Source organism: Scheffersomyces xylosifermentans (assembly GCF_036884685.1).
Source record: "Scheffersomyces xylosifermentans strain CBS 12540 chromosome Unknown RJT20scaffold_8, whole genome shotgun sequence".
Classification (NCBI taxonomy): Eukaryota; Fungi; Ascomycota; class Pichiomycetes; order Serinales; family Debaryomycetaceae; genus Scheffersomyces; species Scheffersomyces xylosifermentans.
This window is the reverse complement of record NW_027042946.1, coordinates 229,748-242,818: the sequence shown is the minus strand read 5'-3', so window position 1 is coordinate 242,818 and position 13,071 is coordinate 229,748. Positions and strand designations below refer to the sequence as shown.

Here is a 13,071-nt window from a genome sequence, read left to right as displayed (position 1 = left end):
GATGGCCGAAGTGCTAGGCGTCGAGAGGAATCTTAACAATACAGGTTACGAGTAGATAAGTATGGGGTGGTTATGCGATTCTTATAGTGGTTACTAGTAGAAATTTTTGCAAGCACGTGTATTACCACTGTTGTTTCGATGACATGACACCAAAGCAAGCGTCGCCAAATGACTAAGAACCCATAATACCATAGCTATATCTTCTTATATAGGGCATTGGTGGGATCAAGTTTTTAGGTACGAGAATCCTGAGCAGAACTGAACAGCGAATCTCTTTCATAGCCAGAGTAAACCATGTTAATCGCGTATTTGTATTTGCTAGCCTTGGGAAATTGCTTCACGCAACAAATCTTAACAGTTCAACGTTCACCCAAGTTCAAATCATTGAACCGTTATTTCAAACAGAATGACCCTGAGACCAATGACACTGACTTCAATGTGTTGGATGATATCGGACTCAATCCAAATTACAGTTGGCCCGAAGTTTTAGAGGAATTGACGGACTTAAACCGCCAATTCCACCATAAGCAATACAAGCTCTTCTTATTGCAGAGACACGGAGAAGGATATCATAATATCGCACCTGATCTTGTGTCTAATTGGACATGTCACTGGCAGCTTGTTAAGGGAAATGGCGAAATGGAATGGTATGATGCTCAGTTAACCCCAACAGGTATTGACCAAATTACAAGTTTGTCTAATTCCATTGCTCGGGAAATAGAACATCGTAATATGCCACTTCCCCATTCTTACTACGTTAGTCCTCTAAGAAGAACTCTCCAAACTTGGAACTTGACTTGGCCTTCCATTACATCAGATAGACCGGTTGTAAAGGAGTATGCTAGGGAGACCTACGGAATTGGCACTGAAAGTCAAAGACACAGTAAAAAATATATCGAGGCTTACTACCCCTTCGCTACATTTGAGCCAGGGTTCACAGAAGAGGATGAGCTCTGGGAGGCAGACCTTCATGAGCTGACTCAGCATCGTAACTACAGAGCTGCACAACTTTTATCAGACATATTTGTACACGATTCTAATATGGTCATAAGTGTGGTTTCGCATTCAGGACTCATCAAGTCTATCTTGAACGTTATAGGGCATCGCAAATGGGAGTTGAAGACGGGCCAAATGATCCCTGTTGTCATTAAGGTCGATTACTCGAAACGTGGAAAGCAATTCAACTTGTCTAAGCCTTGGGGCAAATTACCTGATTATTGCCAGAAACCCACTGCCTTTTAACCCCTTGAGTTTCACTTGGTTGCCAAAAGCATATACTCTAAAAATAGTAAGAGACATAATGTGTCAATTTGATAGTGCACTTTGTGGTATATTACACGACTTGCCCCAAAATTAGGTAGAAGTCAAAAAAGCCAGCACGGTGCGGCTTAGTGAAATAAACGACACAATGTGTCACAAGAAAATCGGGACAATGATAGTCTGAGAGAATAGCCGTGTTAAATGACGCTATTTTTAATTAAATGGCAAATCATCCTTAATTTAGCTTTGAATTATGAACATGAAATATGAAATGAGATTCGTGTGAAAGGAGGAACAGTGGCCTAATGTGATAATTTGATAGTTTGTTTGTATACCCTTAACGTCCTAATCAACGTTGGAATTTGTCGTTTCTGTCAATAATTTGCACCAAAATACTCGTAATATCAGTAGTATGACATCATTGGTAAGAGGCTGAAACTCTAATGAAGGTCGGTAATAGATGCATAATGCGCATGAGTTAGGACTCCCTGCGACAAAAAATATTTTTATTTTTTGTTGGGGTCTAGACCTGCTCGCTTTAAATGGCCCATGTTAAGTTTGTCCTATGATGAGTTTTCTGGTTCTCAGTTGTTAAATTGAAAAGCCTTAACAAAGGGACAAGGATTTTATGTAGTATATCTCGTATCTCTACAACGACGGAGTACTCTGGGCACCAATCTGCAGACACGGCAAGCATTCAACTCTACAACAATGTGATAACGAACACATACTCAATAATAGTAGTTCACCAAGAAAATAACTCGAAAAATAATCCTATCGCAGAGTGTTTCACCAGCTGTACCGCAGAACTCATTTCGGTGTAATCATCTTTTTTGTCGTTCTCTACGACGGTGATTGTCTTTCCCCTGAAACCGCGGTAAGTTTGAGCACGATTGTGGTAAAATCCAGTATGAACTGGGCCTAGTAGAACCAGTTAGAGTTTCGTACTGAATGTTCGGCGGGCCAATGGTAGCTGAAAATCCATCCGTATATTGATGTCATTCGGTGGTGTTATGTTTTGATGACTCTTGTTGGGATTACTTGATGTTGCACTTTTGTTTAAGCGACCAGCATTTCACTCAACCAACCTCCTCGCACTGCTAAAATCTCACACTAAAAGTTGGTCAGTGCCTGAATTACGTTTTACAGAAACCCTAGCGCGAACGGAAACACACACAATCTGCCTATGTTTCGCTGCCACCAGCCTCGGTATTCTTTTAGCGGGAAAATATAGTCATATGTTTAAAGTCCTTGTTTACGAACCTAATTACTCGACTAGTAAACACTAGCCATCAGGCCAGCAGTCTTGTGTACACTGCACTAGCTAATGGAGTTTCAGAAGCCATTCCTCCTACCTAAGCTTCATTTACCCCGTTTCTTGGAGCACTTTCCATTTGGAGCACTCCGTACTACTCTCGTTTCGAGTCTCAATTCATAGCGGCGCCACACACTCCCTCCCTGGACTGTCGTCGTCGGTATTCCCATCCGCTGCTCACCACCACGCAGCAGATCGCTCCTCCTCCCGCAGCTCTTCTCCCTTTCTTTTCCCATATTTCTGCTTTGGTAATTCCTACCAGCACTCGACATCTTAATTTTTAACTTCTCCTTCTTAGTAGGTGCGTTTTGTGATCGAAAATCCCGCATATCTCCTATTGTATTTTCTTACTACCGCCAATAGTCTAGAACGTCATAACGTCAGTTAAAAAAAGAAACCCATCATACTCACTGGTCTCGATTTTCTGCTTGTGCTTCATGTGCTTCCTGTGCTTCCTGTGCTGTCTGCTGTCTGGCTGCGATCTGTCTTCTGTCGTCGTACAACTCGTCCAAGTAATATCTATCCCATACGCCATACGCCATACGAACTGTAAACGTAAAACGTAAACGTAGGCGTAGGCGTAGACGTAGACTTAAACTTACAAATAACTGTCACTGTCGCCATCATCTTACTTCTTCTTCTTCTTCTTCTTCTTCTTGTCAATATATTAATTTATTAATATTACCTGTGGATATTTTTTTTATATTCATTCCTATTCTTTCCTATTATTTCTGTTCTTGTTGATATTATTATTGGTCCTATCATCATTATTATTACTACTATTATTATTATTATCATTGTTAATTCTTATTCTCAGTTCTTTTTTACCATCTAACTTACTTACTTACTTACTTACTTACTCAACTCACTCAACTCACTCAACTCACTCAACTCACTCAACTCACTTACTCACTTACTGACTGACTGACTTACCACGGTATTTAATTTACTACTTGGCTGCCGCGCTTCTTTACCAACTTCAACAATATACTACCTAGAGTCATTCATCAACTCTAGTGCCATCTCTTCCTACCGCCATCCATCCACAGTGACTCCCATCGGGACAAGAAACCCCAGTTCCTTCACGTCGTAGTCGCTTTGTTATCCCGCTGGGCGCACCAGACGTGATCCAAAAACCACTGCTCAGCCATAACGGCGATAATTTAGCCGCTTACGCCAAAAAATCGCCATTTTTGATATAAAACTGTCGCTTTTGCATTCATTACATCATCCGCCGTGGCAGGAACTTGTGATTCAAAACATCCAAAATGAGCTCGTCGCCGTCCATATGCGCTCTGCCAAACTTCACGTTTCCTCAGACGCCGTCTCAAGCCGGTGAGAGTTCAACTACAACGGCTTGTGACTATTTTAACCCAACCAACGGTCTGACGCCATCCAAATTCACACTGAGAGGCGACTATTTCAAGATAAAGACGTCGTTCAGTCCTCCAGCGAACCAATACGGAAACAGTATCGCCAACAACAACGGTAACATTAACAATATTAACATAAGTACCAGCAGTAATGGAATCTCAAGTTCAAGTATACCTAACAGCACATCCACCAAGCCTATCATCTCGTTAAATGATCCCTCAATCCATGCTCCTGGCTCTACCATCTCACTCGGCTCGTTCAAATTCACAAACGAACCTGTCCACAACCATTCCGAGAACCCCACCACAAGCAGAATACCTACAACAATTACTCACACTAAACCTCCACAGCATATCAATACCACCTTACCAGCATCTACAACCTGTAACCAACACAAAAGCATTAACGACTCCATATCGTCCATATCATCGAATACTTCAGATCTCACGATATACGATTCATCTAAACGCATAAACGATTCCATAGAAACGCTAGTAGATGAGGACACTGCCGATACTCGCCGCTTACCCAAGCATAAGCATAACCTGTCCCTTACAGTCTATCCTACACTTCTTTCCTTCAACGAGCTCGACGAGACACAAGCTCCAAAGGCTTCTTCTGCTATTGAACCGTCCTTTAATACTTCGAGATTACCACTGATTCCAGTTCCAGTGCCAGTTCCAGTGCCGCTGTTCAATATTCCACCTTCTCAGAAGCTCAAGAAACAAATAACACTTCCATCACTTTCACTTAATGGCAGCGATCTTTCATTTGATTCTGTTAAAAGCGAACAGCAGAGGCGACTTTCCTATCTCCCTTCACAGAATTACAAACAACAGATTGAAAAGTTGAATGAAGCACGTATAGAGTACTTCTCAGTGGAAGATATTTCAATCCCATTTAATGATGAACATGTTCTCGTTATCGACATTAGGCCCTTTACTGATTTTGCCAAGGGTCATGTAAAGAATGCGTTGAACATTTGCTTACCATCGACTCTTCTCAAGAGGCCAAACTTCACTCTTCTTAGATGTATTAACTCTCTTCCAAACTATGAGAAGTTGCGTTTTAACCAGTTCTTAGCATCTGACGACTTCGAAGGCGTTATTGTTCTTTACGATTCTGCTCCTAATTCGTCCAACTTATACCACATGTGTAATAAGTTCATTAACTGCAGTTCATTCATGCAATCAAAACATCTGATTCACTTGATAGACTCTACCATTAGTCAATTTGCCATCAGGAAGCCCGATTTGTTTGAAGTTGGTAGTAGTTCAAGCATGTCGCCCTCAAGGGAAAACGACTCTCTCAACAACTATCTTCCTCCTATCATTGTCACCGAAAAATACCGCTCACACTCTGTTGCTGAACTTTCCCCATACCAGAGATCTACACCATCAAGTTCCTCATCATTTGACAAGACGAGTACTCCAATACTTAGTAATTTCACTTTACCAAAGCAGAACGTTAACATGTTCAAGTTGAGACATAACGAAGAACTCGCAGTTCCTTCGTCCATTGCCGAGTCTTCTTCTAATTCAGCAGTTTCCGAGATTCTAAGCAAGAATGCAATTAATCTCTTTAAGTTGAAGAACTTACCAGCAGATAGGTCTCAACTCCCACAGTGGATGAAATCAAAAGTTTTGGATTCTGTAACTAACGAACAGTCTACAAAGATTAATGATGATTTTTACGCCCTTGAAAAGGACGAACAAAAGCGTCTTATTTCAGCACTCTCACTCCAGAAGTCGACTGCAAATGTACTATCTCCATTGGCCGATAACGAAGTTGCGCCTACTATAAGTTGTGGGTTTGAATTTGGTCACAAGAATAGATATAAGGACATTTTCTTGTATGAACATTCTCGAGTGCGATTGAACGATAATGCAGAAGAACGTGAAGATAATCATTTAATGGTTCAACAGCAGATTCCTGAAGACTACATTAACGCATCATACATTAATCCTATTGATACATTAGACCTGCTAGCTACAGTTTCTCCTGACCTACTCAAGCATCTAAAGTATATTGCTACTCAGGGACCATTGGAAGAAACCATGGGCGACTTCTGGAAAGTTCTTATCAACTTGAGAATTCCTTTGATTATATCTTTAACTGATGAGATCGAGAACGGAGTTATGAAGTGCTCACCCTTCTGGAAAAGTGGCGTCTATAAATCTAATAAGGACACTATCAAGTTGAAGTTGGATAACGAACAAAAACTACATGATTACTTGATCATTCGTGCTTTTAGTATGACAATGTCATCTGATGTTAAGGTGATTAATCATAAGGTCTTACAGATTCAATTATTATCTTGGCCAGATATGGGCACTGTGCTGACTCCAGTTGAGATTATTCAATTAGTTATGTTGAAGCATTACATACTCAGCCGTTTGGACATATCTAACTGCTCTTATCCTACAATTATACACTGTTCAGCAGGTTGCGGAAGAACTGGGACATTGTGTACGGTAGACACAGTTATCAACATTCTTAAAAACATCAAGAAGAAGGAATTGGAATTCGATCCAATTTACTCCATCGTTAACAATTTCAGAAAACAACGTATTTCCATGGTGCAAAATTTGAGACAGTACTTCTTGATTTATGAAGTGTTGTTACATTACTTGAACGACGGAAAAGTTGACAATGCCCCAACTACGAAGAGTAGTTGGAATGATTTGATTTATTTGGACATAGTGCACGAATTCATCGACTCTTATGCGGAACTCAAGAAGACCAATTCCAAGAACTAAGATTGAAGGGTTTCGTTGAGAATCATAATTATGCCCATTTACAGATTGCCTTTCTTTCTTAAAATTTGCATTTATATTTTCATTTCTGCCACTAATACAAAGTGGCGAATAACACCAAATGTTATTTGGTCTTATAACATTCATAGCAGGCTTGCGGGCTTTGCTCTATAAATTTAATACAGGGTTGGATAGCGTAGCACAGTTGTTACGCTTGTAGTAATAGCTAGAAATATACTTATTACATTATAAAGAGAGTAGAATAGGAGACTAATATAAAGAATGTACTCTAGAAGTCATGATGCTTCCATTCAGCTGTTGTAGGGTGGACAAAGATGGTAGTCAAGATGTCATTTCTTGTAGCTCCCAATTTGATACCAAGAACATAACCCTGGATTTCCTCAGTGACGTTGTCACCGATAAGGTGGAATCCAACTACTTTCTCATCTTCTCCTGCCGTGATGTACTTGTAGTAGTTCTTACGTTGTTTGTCTTGTGGAGCAACTTGGTAGAACAGGGAAGCGAAGGAATCCTCATACGTCTTGATGTTATCCTTTCCGTACTTCTCCTCAGCTTGCTTAGTAGTCAAACCGATGGTTCCAACTTCAGGATGGGCAAAGATAACAGCAGGGTAAGGTTGGTCATAGTCATATTCTGGAATCTTAGCTCCACCAAAGAGTCTTCTGGGGATGTAAGTACCAGATTGCAGAGCGATTGGTGTCAAATTGATTTTGTCAAGGACATCACCAACAGCGTACACCTTATCATTGGTAGTCTTGTTGAACCCGTCAACATTGATACCTCCGGTTGGTCCTAACTCAATTCCAGCCTCCTTGTAGCCCAAGTCGAAAAGTGGCTTACGGCCAATGGTCCAAATTACTTCTTCTGCCTCGGCATCAGTACCATCAGAGAAGGTTACCTTCTTCAAATTATTCGACTTCTCGATCTTGGTGACGGTGACATTCTTTCTGAGGTCAACTCCTATTTCTTCTGTAGCTTTAGTAAGCTGATCTTGAATTGACTCGTCAAAACGGCGTAAGATCTTATCATGACGAATAGCAAGAGTTACCTTTGTTCCAAACGTTTGCAAGATTTGAGACAATTCAGTTCCAATGTAGCCACCACCAATGATCACCACAGACTTTGGTTGCTTCTTCCACTCAAAGAAGGCATCCGAAGTGTCTCCCAACTCAGATCCTGGAATATCCTTTGGAACAACTGCCTGGTTACCCGAGGCTACCAAAACGTATTTGGCTGCGAAAGTTACTGTGGCATCTTTCTTGTATTCTTCCTTTCCAATGGTTTGGTCTTGGTTCAATGCAACTTCAACGTCGGCATCTTTATTGACAAACTTTCCAAAGCCGAAAGCAACGTCAATTCCTAATTTCTGGTAGAAACCAGCATATAAAGTGTTGATACCACCAGAAACAGCATCTCTTCTCTCAGTGAGACCAGGCCAGTCAACATCACCATACGAAATTGCAGAAGCTGCCGAGTACTTTTTAATACCTAAATACTCGGCAAAAGGGTTATTGGAGATCAATTTGGCCGATTCCCACAAGATCTTCTTTGGAATACATCCGATATTAACACAAGTACCCCCGAGCCTAGTGGCTACAATCAACACCTTCTGTCCCAATTGGGCTGCCGTGGTTGCAGCATGGATACCCGAGGGGCCATTGCCAATAATAATAAAATCGTACTTGTTTTCTGATACAGTCATCTTTGCTTACTTCTTACAGATATATCAGAGATGCTATCATATCTTGACATGTTATGAAGACTCCAAGGTAGTTCTGTCTTTATTTATATATGGCTGCAATGTAATGTCGTATTTGCGAACCACACTTTTTGCAATCATAGGGGTTCCACAGCTGCCACGATCCAAGACGTTGGAGTGGGGCCTCTAAGCCGATATGGAGTGGGGATCGCATATTACCACAGTATGATTCGTCTGGTGAGGTTTCTGGGGAGGTATTAACCGGTTCGTCTCCGTTGTGTTAACTAGATCGGCGTTACCAGGCAAACGCATACATGTAAATTGAGGCACCATGGCTACGAAGGAAGATCACTACATGAAATTGACATAGGAAACGGTGATTAAAGCTGTTCCGTGGGTGTCACATCCGTGGAACTGACTCTGCAGCCCTTCTTTGTGTTAGTGAACTTTAAATCTACATTTGTTTAGGATATTGAAGCACAGCAGCTTATATCAAAAGTCGTCTATATAGACTATAGTATAGTAACTATTACTAAGATGCTCACAACGGCATATATATATATATGAGAGAAAACAAGATCTTGAGTATTATATAGCAACTCCAATACATTGCTTGTGTCAGACCACTGGTTACTGTTGTTGCCAGTTATTGTTACCTTCCTAATCCCAATGATTGCAAAAAAACCTATAGTATTTCGGACTTTATACTACTATTGGGCATTACGGCTAACGGGTACCACCACTGGTATAGGGTACCCGAGAAGTATGGAAGAGAGTGTCATTTCTGACAAACAACCGTCGTAGTAGTGTTGAAGACACTTCCTCACACAACAATATGTAGATCTTTGCTTGTTTTCGTCGCATCTTCATAGTTCCTAGTTCATGGTAATTTCAATTGCTATGCTCTCTACACTACATTATACTACAATGGCAAAAAAATTGCAACGCGTATGGTTATTCTATTGTTAATCAGAAGCTCTGTTGATTAAAGCTACATAAATAAAAATGGTACATATAAGTACAACTCTCCGTACTATCTATTAAAGTGGGGGATCTATCTAACTTTAAGCGTTAGCAGAGATAACTTGCTTCAAGGCAGCTGGGTTAGCACCAATGACCTTGTTGACAATCTTACCTTCCTTGAAGAAGATGACGGTTGGCATGGAAGAAACCTCGTATTCTTGGGCAATCTCACCGAACTCGTCAACATCGACCTTGATGAACTTGGCGCTGGAGTATTCCTTGGAGAATTTGTCCAACAATGGAGCAATCATCTTACAAGGTCCACACCATGTAGCGAAGAAGTCGACAACGACTAATCCGTCATGGGTCAAAGCGTCAGTAAATTCTTGTTTGCTGGTAATTGTGGCAACCATTATGTCTATTTATTTGTGTGTATTAATTATATTTTTTTTTGGTGACTGATAAAGAATCAATTGATATCTATCGATACTTCCTAAAACTAATTATATCTCCTTAATCAACGATATCTATTTCCTTTTATACTTCGGCGGACGTTGATTTCTTTTGCGAGTCTGGAGTAGTGGCCGATGACAAATTGTGCCAGAGTCACGTGTGCCGAAGACATTGTAGGAACCCGTTTGCTTACTGTTGAGGTATTCCAATGGTGTCAGTCATGGGCGCAAATTAGTCCCGTGTTATTAAGCGTACGGCTGCGGCACGTCAGACAAAAGCCGGTGCTGGGATCACATAAAACAAAGTATTAGTAACAGACGGTCTGATTAGAAATATGGTCGATTCCGGTGCGGTACCGTTTTTGCAGCTGTGGTTCTGGAAGATTCTTTGATGAGAATGGTGGAGATGGCAGCAAAAGGTCATGGTGAAAGCTGTGAAAACTGGTGTATTTGTCAGGGGGGTGACCATAATGAGTTTCTAAGGCCATGACAGGGATGAAATTGTAACTTAAAGTGTCTCGCTAACCTTAGGTTTGTTGGTAAACTGCATTCGGTAGGGGGGGGTTGATGGGGCGTGCTATATAATAAGCTTATGAAATCAAATTAACTATTGCAGCAATGATGTTTGACATGGAGCCGTTTCGGTCGATTGAACCATAGTCATATTCCGTGTGCATATGGAAGGATAGCCTAAATGGGCGCAATTCTGGTTCCTTGAATGGGTTGCTACGGGGTTGGAATGTTATGGGGAATGGTCGGTAATGTCAAGTATATTCCAATATGGTGTGCAAGAAGGACAGATAAGAGATTGTGTGCATATTTGTGAGTGCTCGTGTGAAAAGTTGCCTGGTGGAAGTTCCTTAAAGTGAGACTTCAAATTAAGTTTACACCACCGGGCTTTGCAGCCATTTACTAATTTCGTTTCATATCCCTAATGCTATTAATATCGTAGATTAAGCAGATTCCACTGCCAGTCTATAAAACTTCTATCCTTTATTCTAAAGGTAACTCCTTTGGAACCGATCTATAATTAGTCTCCCATTCCTCTTCAGCTATGTCTTCTGGTAAAATTAATGACCTTGGCTGGTAGTTGTATTTGGAGATAAGCAACTGCAAAATATGGTGTTTGAACTTTTGAAACGAAGTGACCATGGCATCAAAGCTATTGCGAGGCTTCCTAAGCGGCATTTTTTTGATCTCTACCTCTGAGTAATGAACTACGAACTTAATAGTCTTATGAATTAGCTCATCAAAGGCATCTTCGTCTTCGTAACCTGTCTGTTCTAAAATTGAACTTAAATCTTTAATAACCTTTCCTTTGTATTTCAAGCCTATCGACTGGACTCCATTAATTACGTCGTATCTTTCTTCTTGATGCATCAAAATAGTTGCCACTTCTTCATCATCAATGTCGTACTCATCGTCAAGCTGATTAAACTCCTTGAAGTTTTGGACTGCTATAGTTGGCCATTTCTCATTATATTCTAAACCGTCGATAAAAAGAAATGGAAAATTGTTGTTGAAAAAGTTCAAATAGACTTCGTTGTTACCAATGACCAACTGTATTTGAGGCAATGTCCTGAGCCATTTACAAATATAGGTTCCATTCTCGACGAAGTCATCTAGACGAGGAAACTTGTACTCGAACAATTGGAAATGTTTTTCATCACCCTCAATTAAGGATGGAATAAAACCGTAGGTAGTAATGAAGTGTTGTATACTTTCTACTGGAGAGTAGCTGATTGTGACTTCAAATTTGCCTGAGTTCTTCAACTTGTCTTTCTTTATCTTCAAAATAATATCACCGTTTCTGCGATCTATGTCGAAGTAAGCATTATTGTTATGACTATGATTAGCAAAATCCAAGATTGGGACTAGAGTCACATTAATGTAGAAGTCGTGGTTATTTACAGTGACTTGCTTTGTATCTTCAAGACTGAGATTATTCACAAGGTCATCGAATTCTTCACCATCAAATTCATCCACCACGGAGTTGTTACGGGAACGCATGGATCTACCATCCTCTGACTCATGTGGAATTTCCAAGGTTCTCGATCTAACTGCAAGAGCAATCTTGTAGAATGTTGTGAATGGGAGGACTTCCTCAAATTGAACCAGCTCTTGGTTGTAGAGGACGTTCAACTGTTCGATTAATGAATCGTATTCAAATCTGATGTTCCTTGCTTTCTTTACGTAGTCCAATATAAATTCATCTTCATCTCCAACAGGATCTTCGGGATAGTCTAAAGTGAAAGTGTTGAGGAGTATTTCCAAATAGATATCATAAGGGATCAATGGAGAATTTTTGTAGTAAGACAATTTGCGCCCTTTGCGTAACTTTTTGAGAATAGCCATTCCTGTTAAGTAACAGCAAAGGATTTGGGTCTCTGATGTTGGCTCAAGGCCATTTAGAATATTAACAATCAATTCTGACTCCTTTATAGGGATTGTGTCGTAACTTTTATCCCGGACTTTCATAATGTGTAAAAGCTGCAATAGGTTCAAATAATCAAGTCCATAATTGCTGGGAATCCTGAGGACTCTGAGATCGTCTTCATCTTCATCTTCTGGTACTTTGATATTGTCGTCATTGAAAAAGAGACCGATGCCACCAAGAGGACTGGATTCTATGCTAAGATTGGGGTGCAACCATAAGTTGTAATCGTCGATCCATTCAATGAGCCGGGCGTTATCAGAGACTCCAGGAATGCCGAGATCTGGAGGCTCTATGTACGGCATTTGAAGAGAAATCACAATGAAATTGTAAGTGGAAGAGTTTCACGATCTCAAATTTGAACTTCTTCTGTTTCGCCCGATTATAAATATGCTCCACTGACGATGAGGCTGAACCCTTCGGTGACTAGGCTTCCTTGAAATGTGTGGGAATGATCTGATGTCCTTATTTTCTGCTTATATAAGAAACCGTCGTGGACACCGTTATCGCGTCGGAAGGCAGGGCCCAAGAAATCTTCGCTTGCAAGGGGTGGAATTTAGCTTCTAATAAACGTTGTTATAAACCCTGCAAGCTTGACATGCGATGGGTATGTCAGGAACTTATCTTCTGTTGTATTTATGGGCTGATCAGGGAAATGTTCCACCGTTGAACTTATGTAACAAAAAAAAACCTAGCAAAGCCGAGTTGCGCTAATCCATATGTATTATGTGTGTAGTATCACCCGAGAACTCTCCTTTCATGACCATTGACTTAAACAAATCAACCAATTCGATCTC

General features: G+C 40.6%; 5 protein-coding genes across 5 annotated transcripts; 2 read left to right on the top strand and 3 right to left on the bottom strand. All coding sequences in view use genetic code 12, as the record gives it.

The window, feature by feature from the left end:
- The first annotated feature begins 175 nt into the window (after nucleotides 1-175).
- Nucleotides 176-1,520, top strand: RJT20DRAFT_62519 (phosphoglycerate mutase family protein). Its single transcript, XM_064920999.1, has one exon. The coding sequence runs from the start codon at nucleotides 295-297 to the stop codon at nucleotides 1,240-1,242; it is 948 nt and encodes a 315-aa protein (XP_064771787.1). The 5' UTR covers nucleotides 176-294; the 3' UTR covers nucleotides 1,243-1,520.
- Nucleotides 1,521-3,433: 1,913 nt separating this feature from the next.
- On the top strand, nucleotides 3,434-7,011 carry PTP3 (tyrosine protein phosphatase). The gene has a single exon (XM_064917923.1). It carries the CDS (start codon nucleotides 3,844-3,846, stop codon nucleotides 6,706-6,708), a length of 2,865 nt encoding a protein of 954 aa, XP_064771786.1. The 5' UTR covers nucleotides 3,434-3,843; the 3' UTR covers nucleotides 6,709-7,011.
- On the bottom strand, nucleotides 6,995-8,912 carry RJT20DRAFT_122552 (glutathione reductase; the record flags this gene model as incomplete). The annotated part of the gene is made up of 1 exon (XM_064915941.1): nucleotides 6,995-8,912. The coding sequence occupies exon 1, from the start codon at nucleotides 8,426-8,428 to the stop codon at nucleotides 6,995-6,997; it is 1,434 nt and encodes a 477-aa protein (XP_064771785.1). The 5' UTR covers nucleotides 8,429-8,912.
- A 454-nt stretch (nucleotides 8,913-9,366) lies between these two features.
- On the bottom strand, nucleotides 9,367-9,879 carry TRX1 (thioredoxin). The gene has a single exon (XM_064917922.1). The coding sequence runs from the start codon at nucleotides 9,799-9,801 to the stop codon at nucleotides 9,490-9,492; it is 312 nt and encodes a 103-aa protein (XP_064771784.1). The 5' UTR covers nucleotides 9,802-9,879; the 3' UTR covers nucleotides 9,367-9,489.
- Nucleotides 9,880-10,833: 954 nt separating this feature from the next.
- Nucleotides 10,834-13,068, bottom strand: CTM1 (cytochrome c lysine N-methyltransferase; the record flags this gene model as incomplete). Its single annotated transcript, XM_064915940.1, has 2 exons — nucleotides 11,827-13,068; nucleotides 10,834-11,760 (listed from the first exon to the last, which is right to left on the bottom strand). Exons 1-2 carry the CDS (start codon nucleotides 12,577-12,579, stop codon nucleotides 10,834-10,836), a joined length of 1,680 nt encoding a protein of 559 aa, XP_064771783.1. The 5' UTR covers nucleotides 12,580-13,068.
- Between the last annotated feature and the right edge of the window lie 3 nt (nucleotides 13,069-13,071).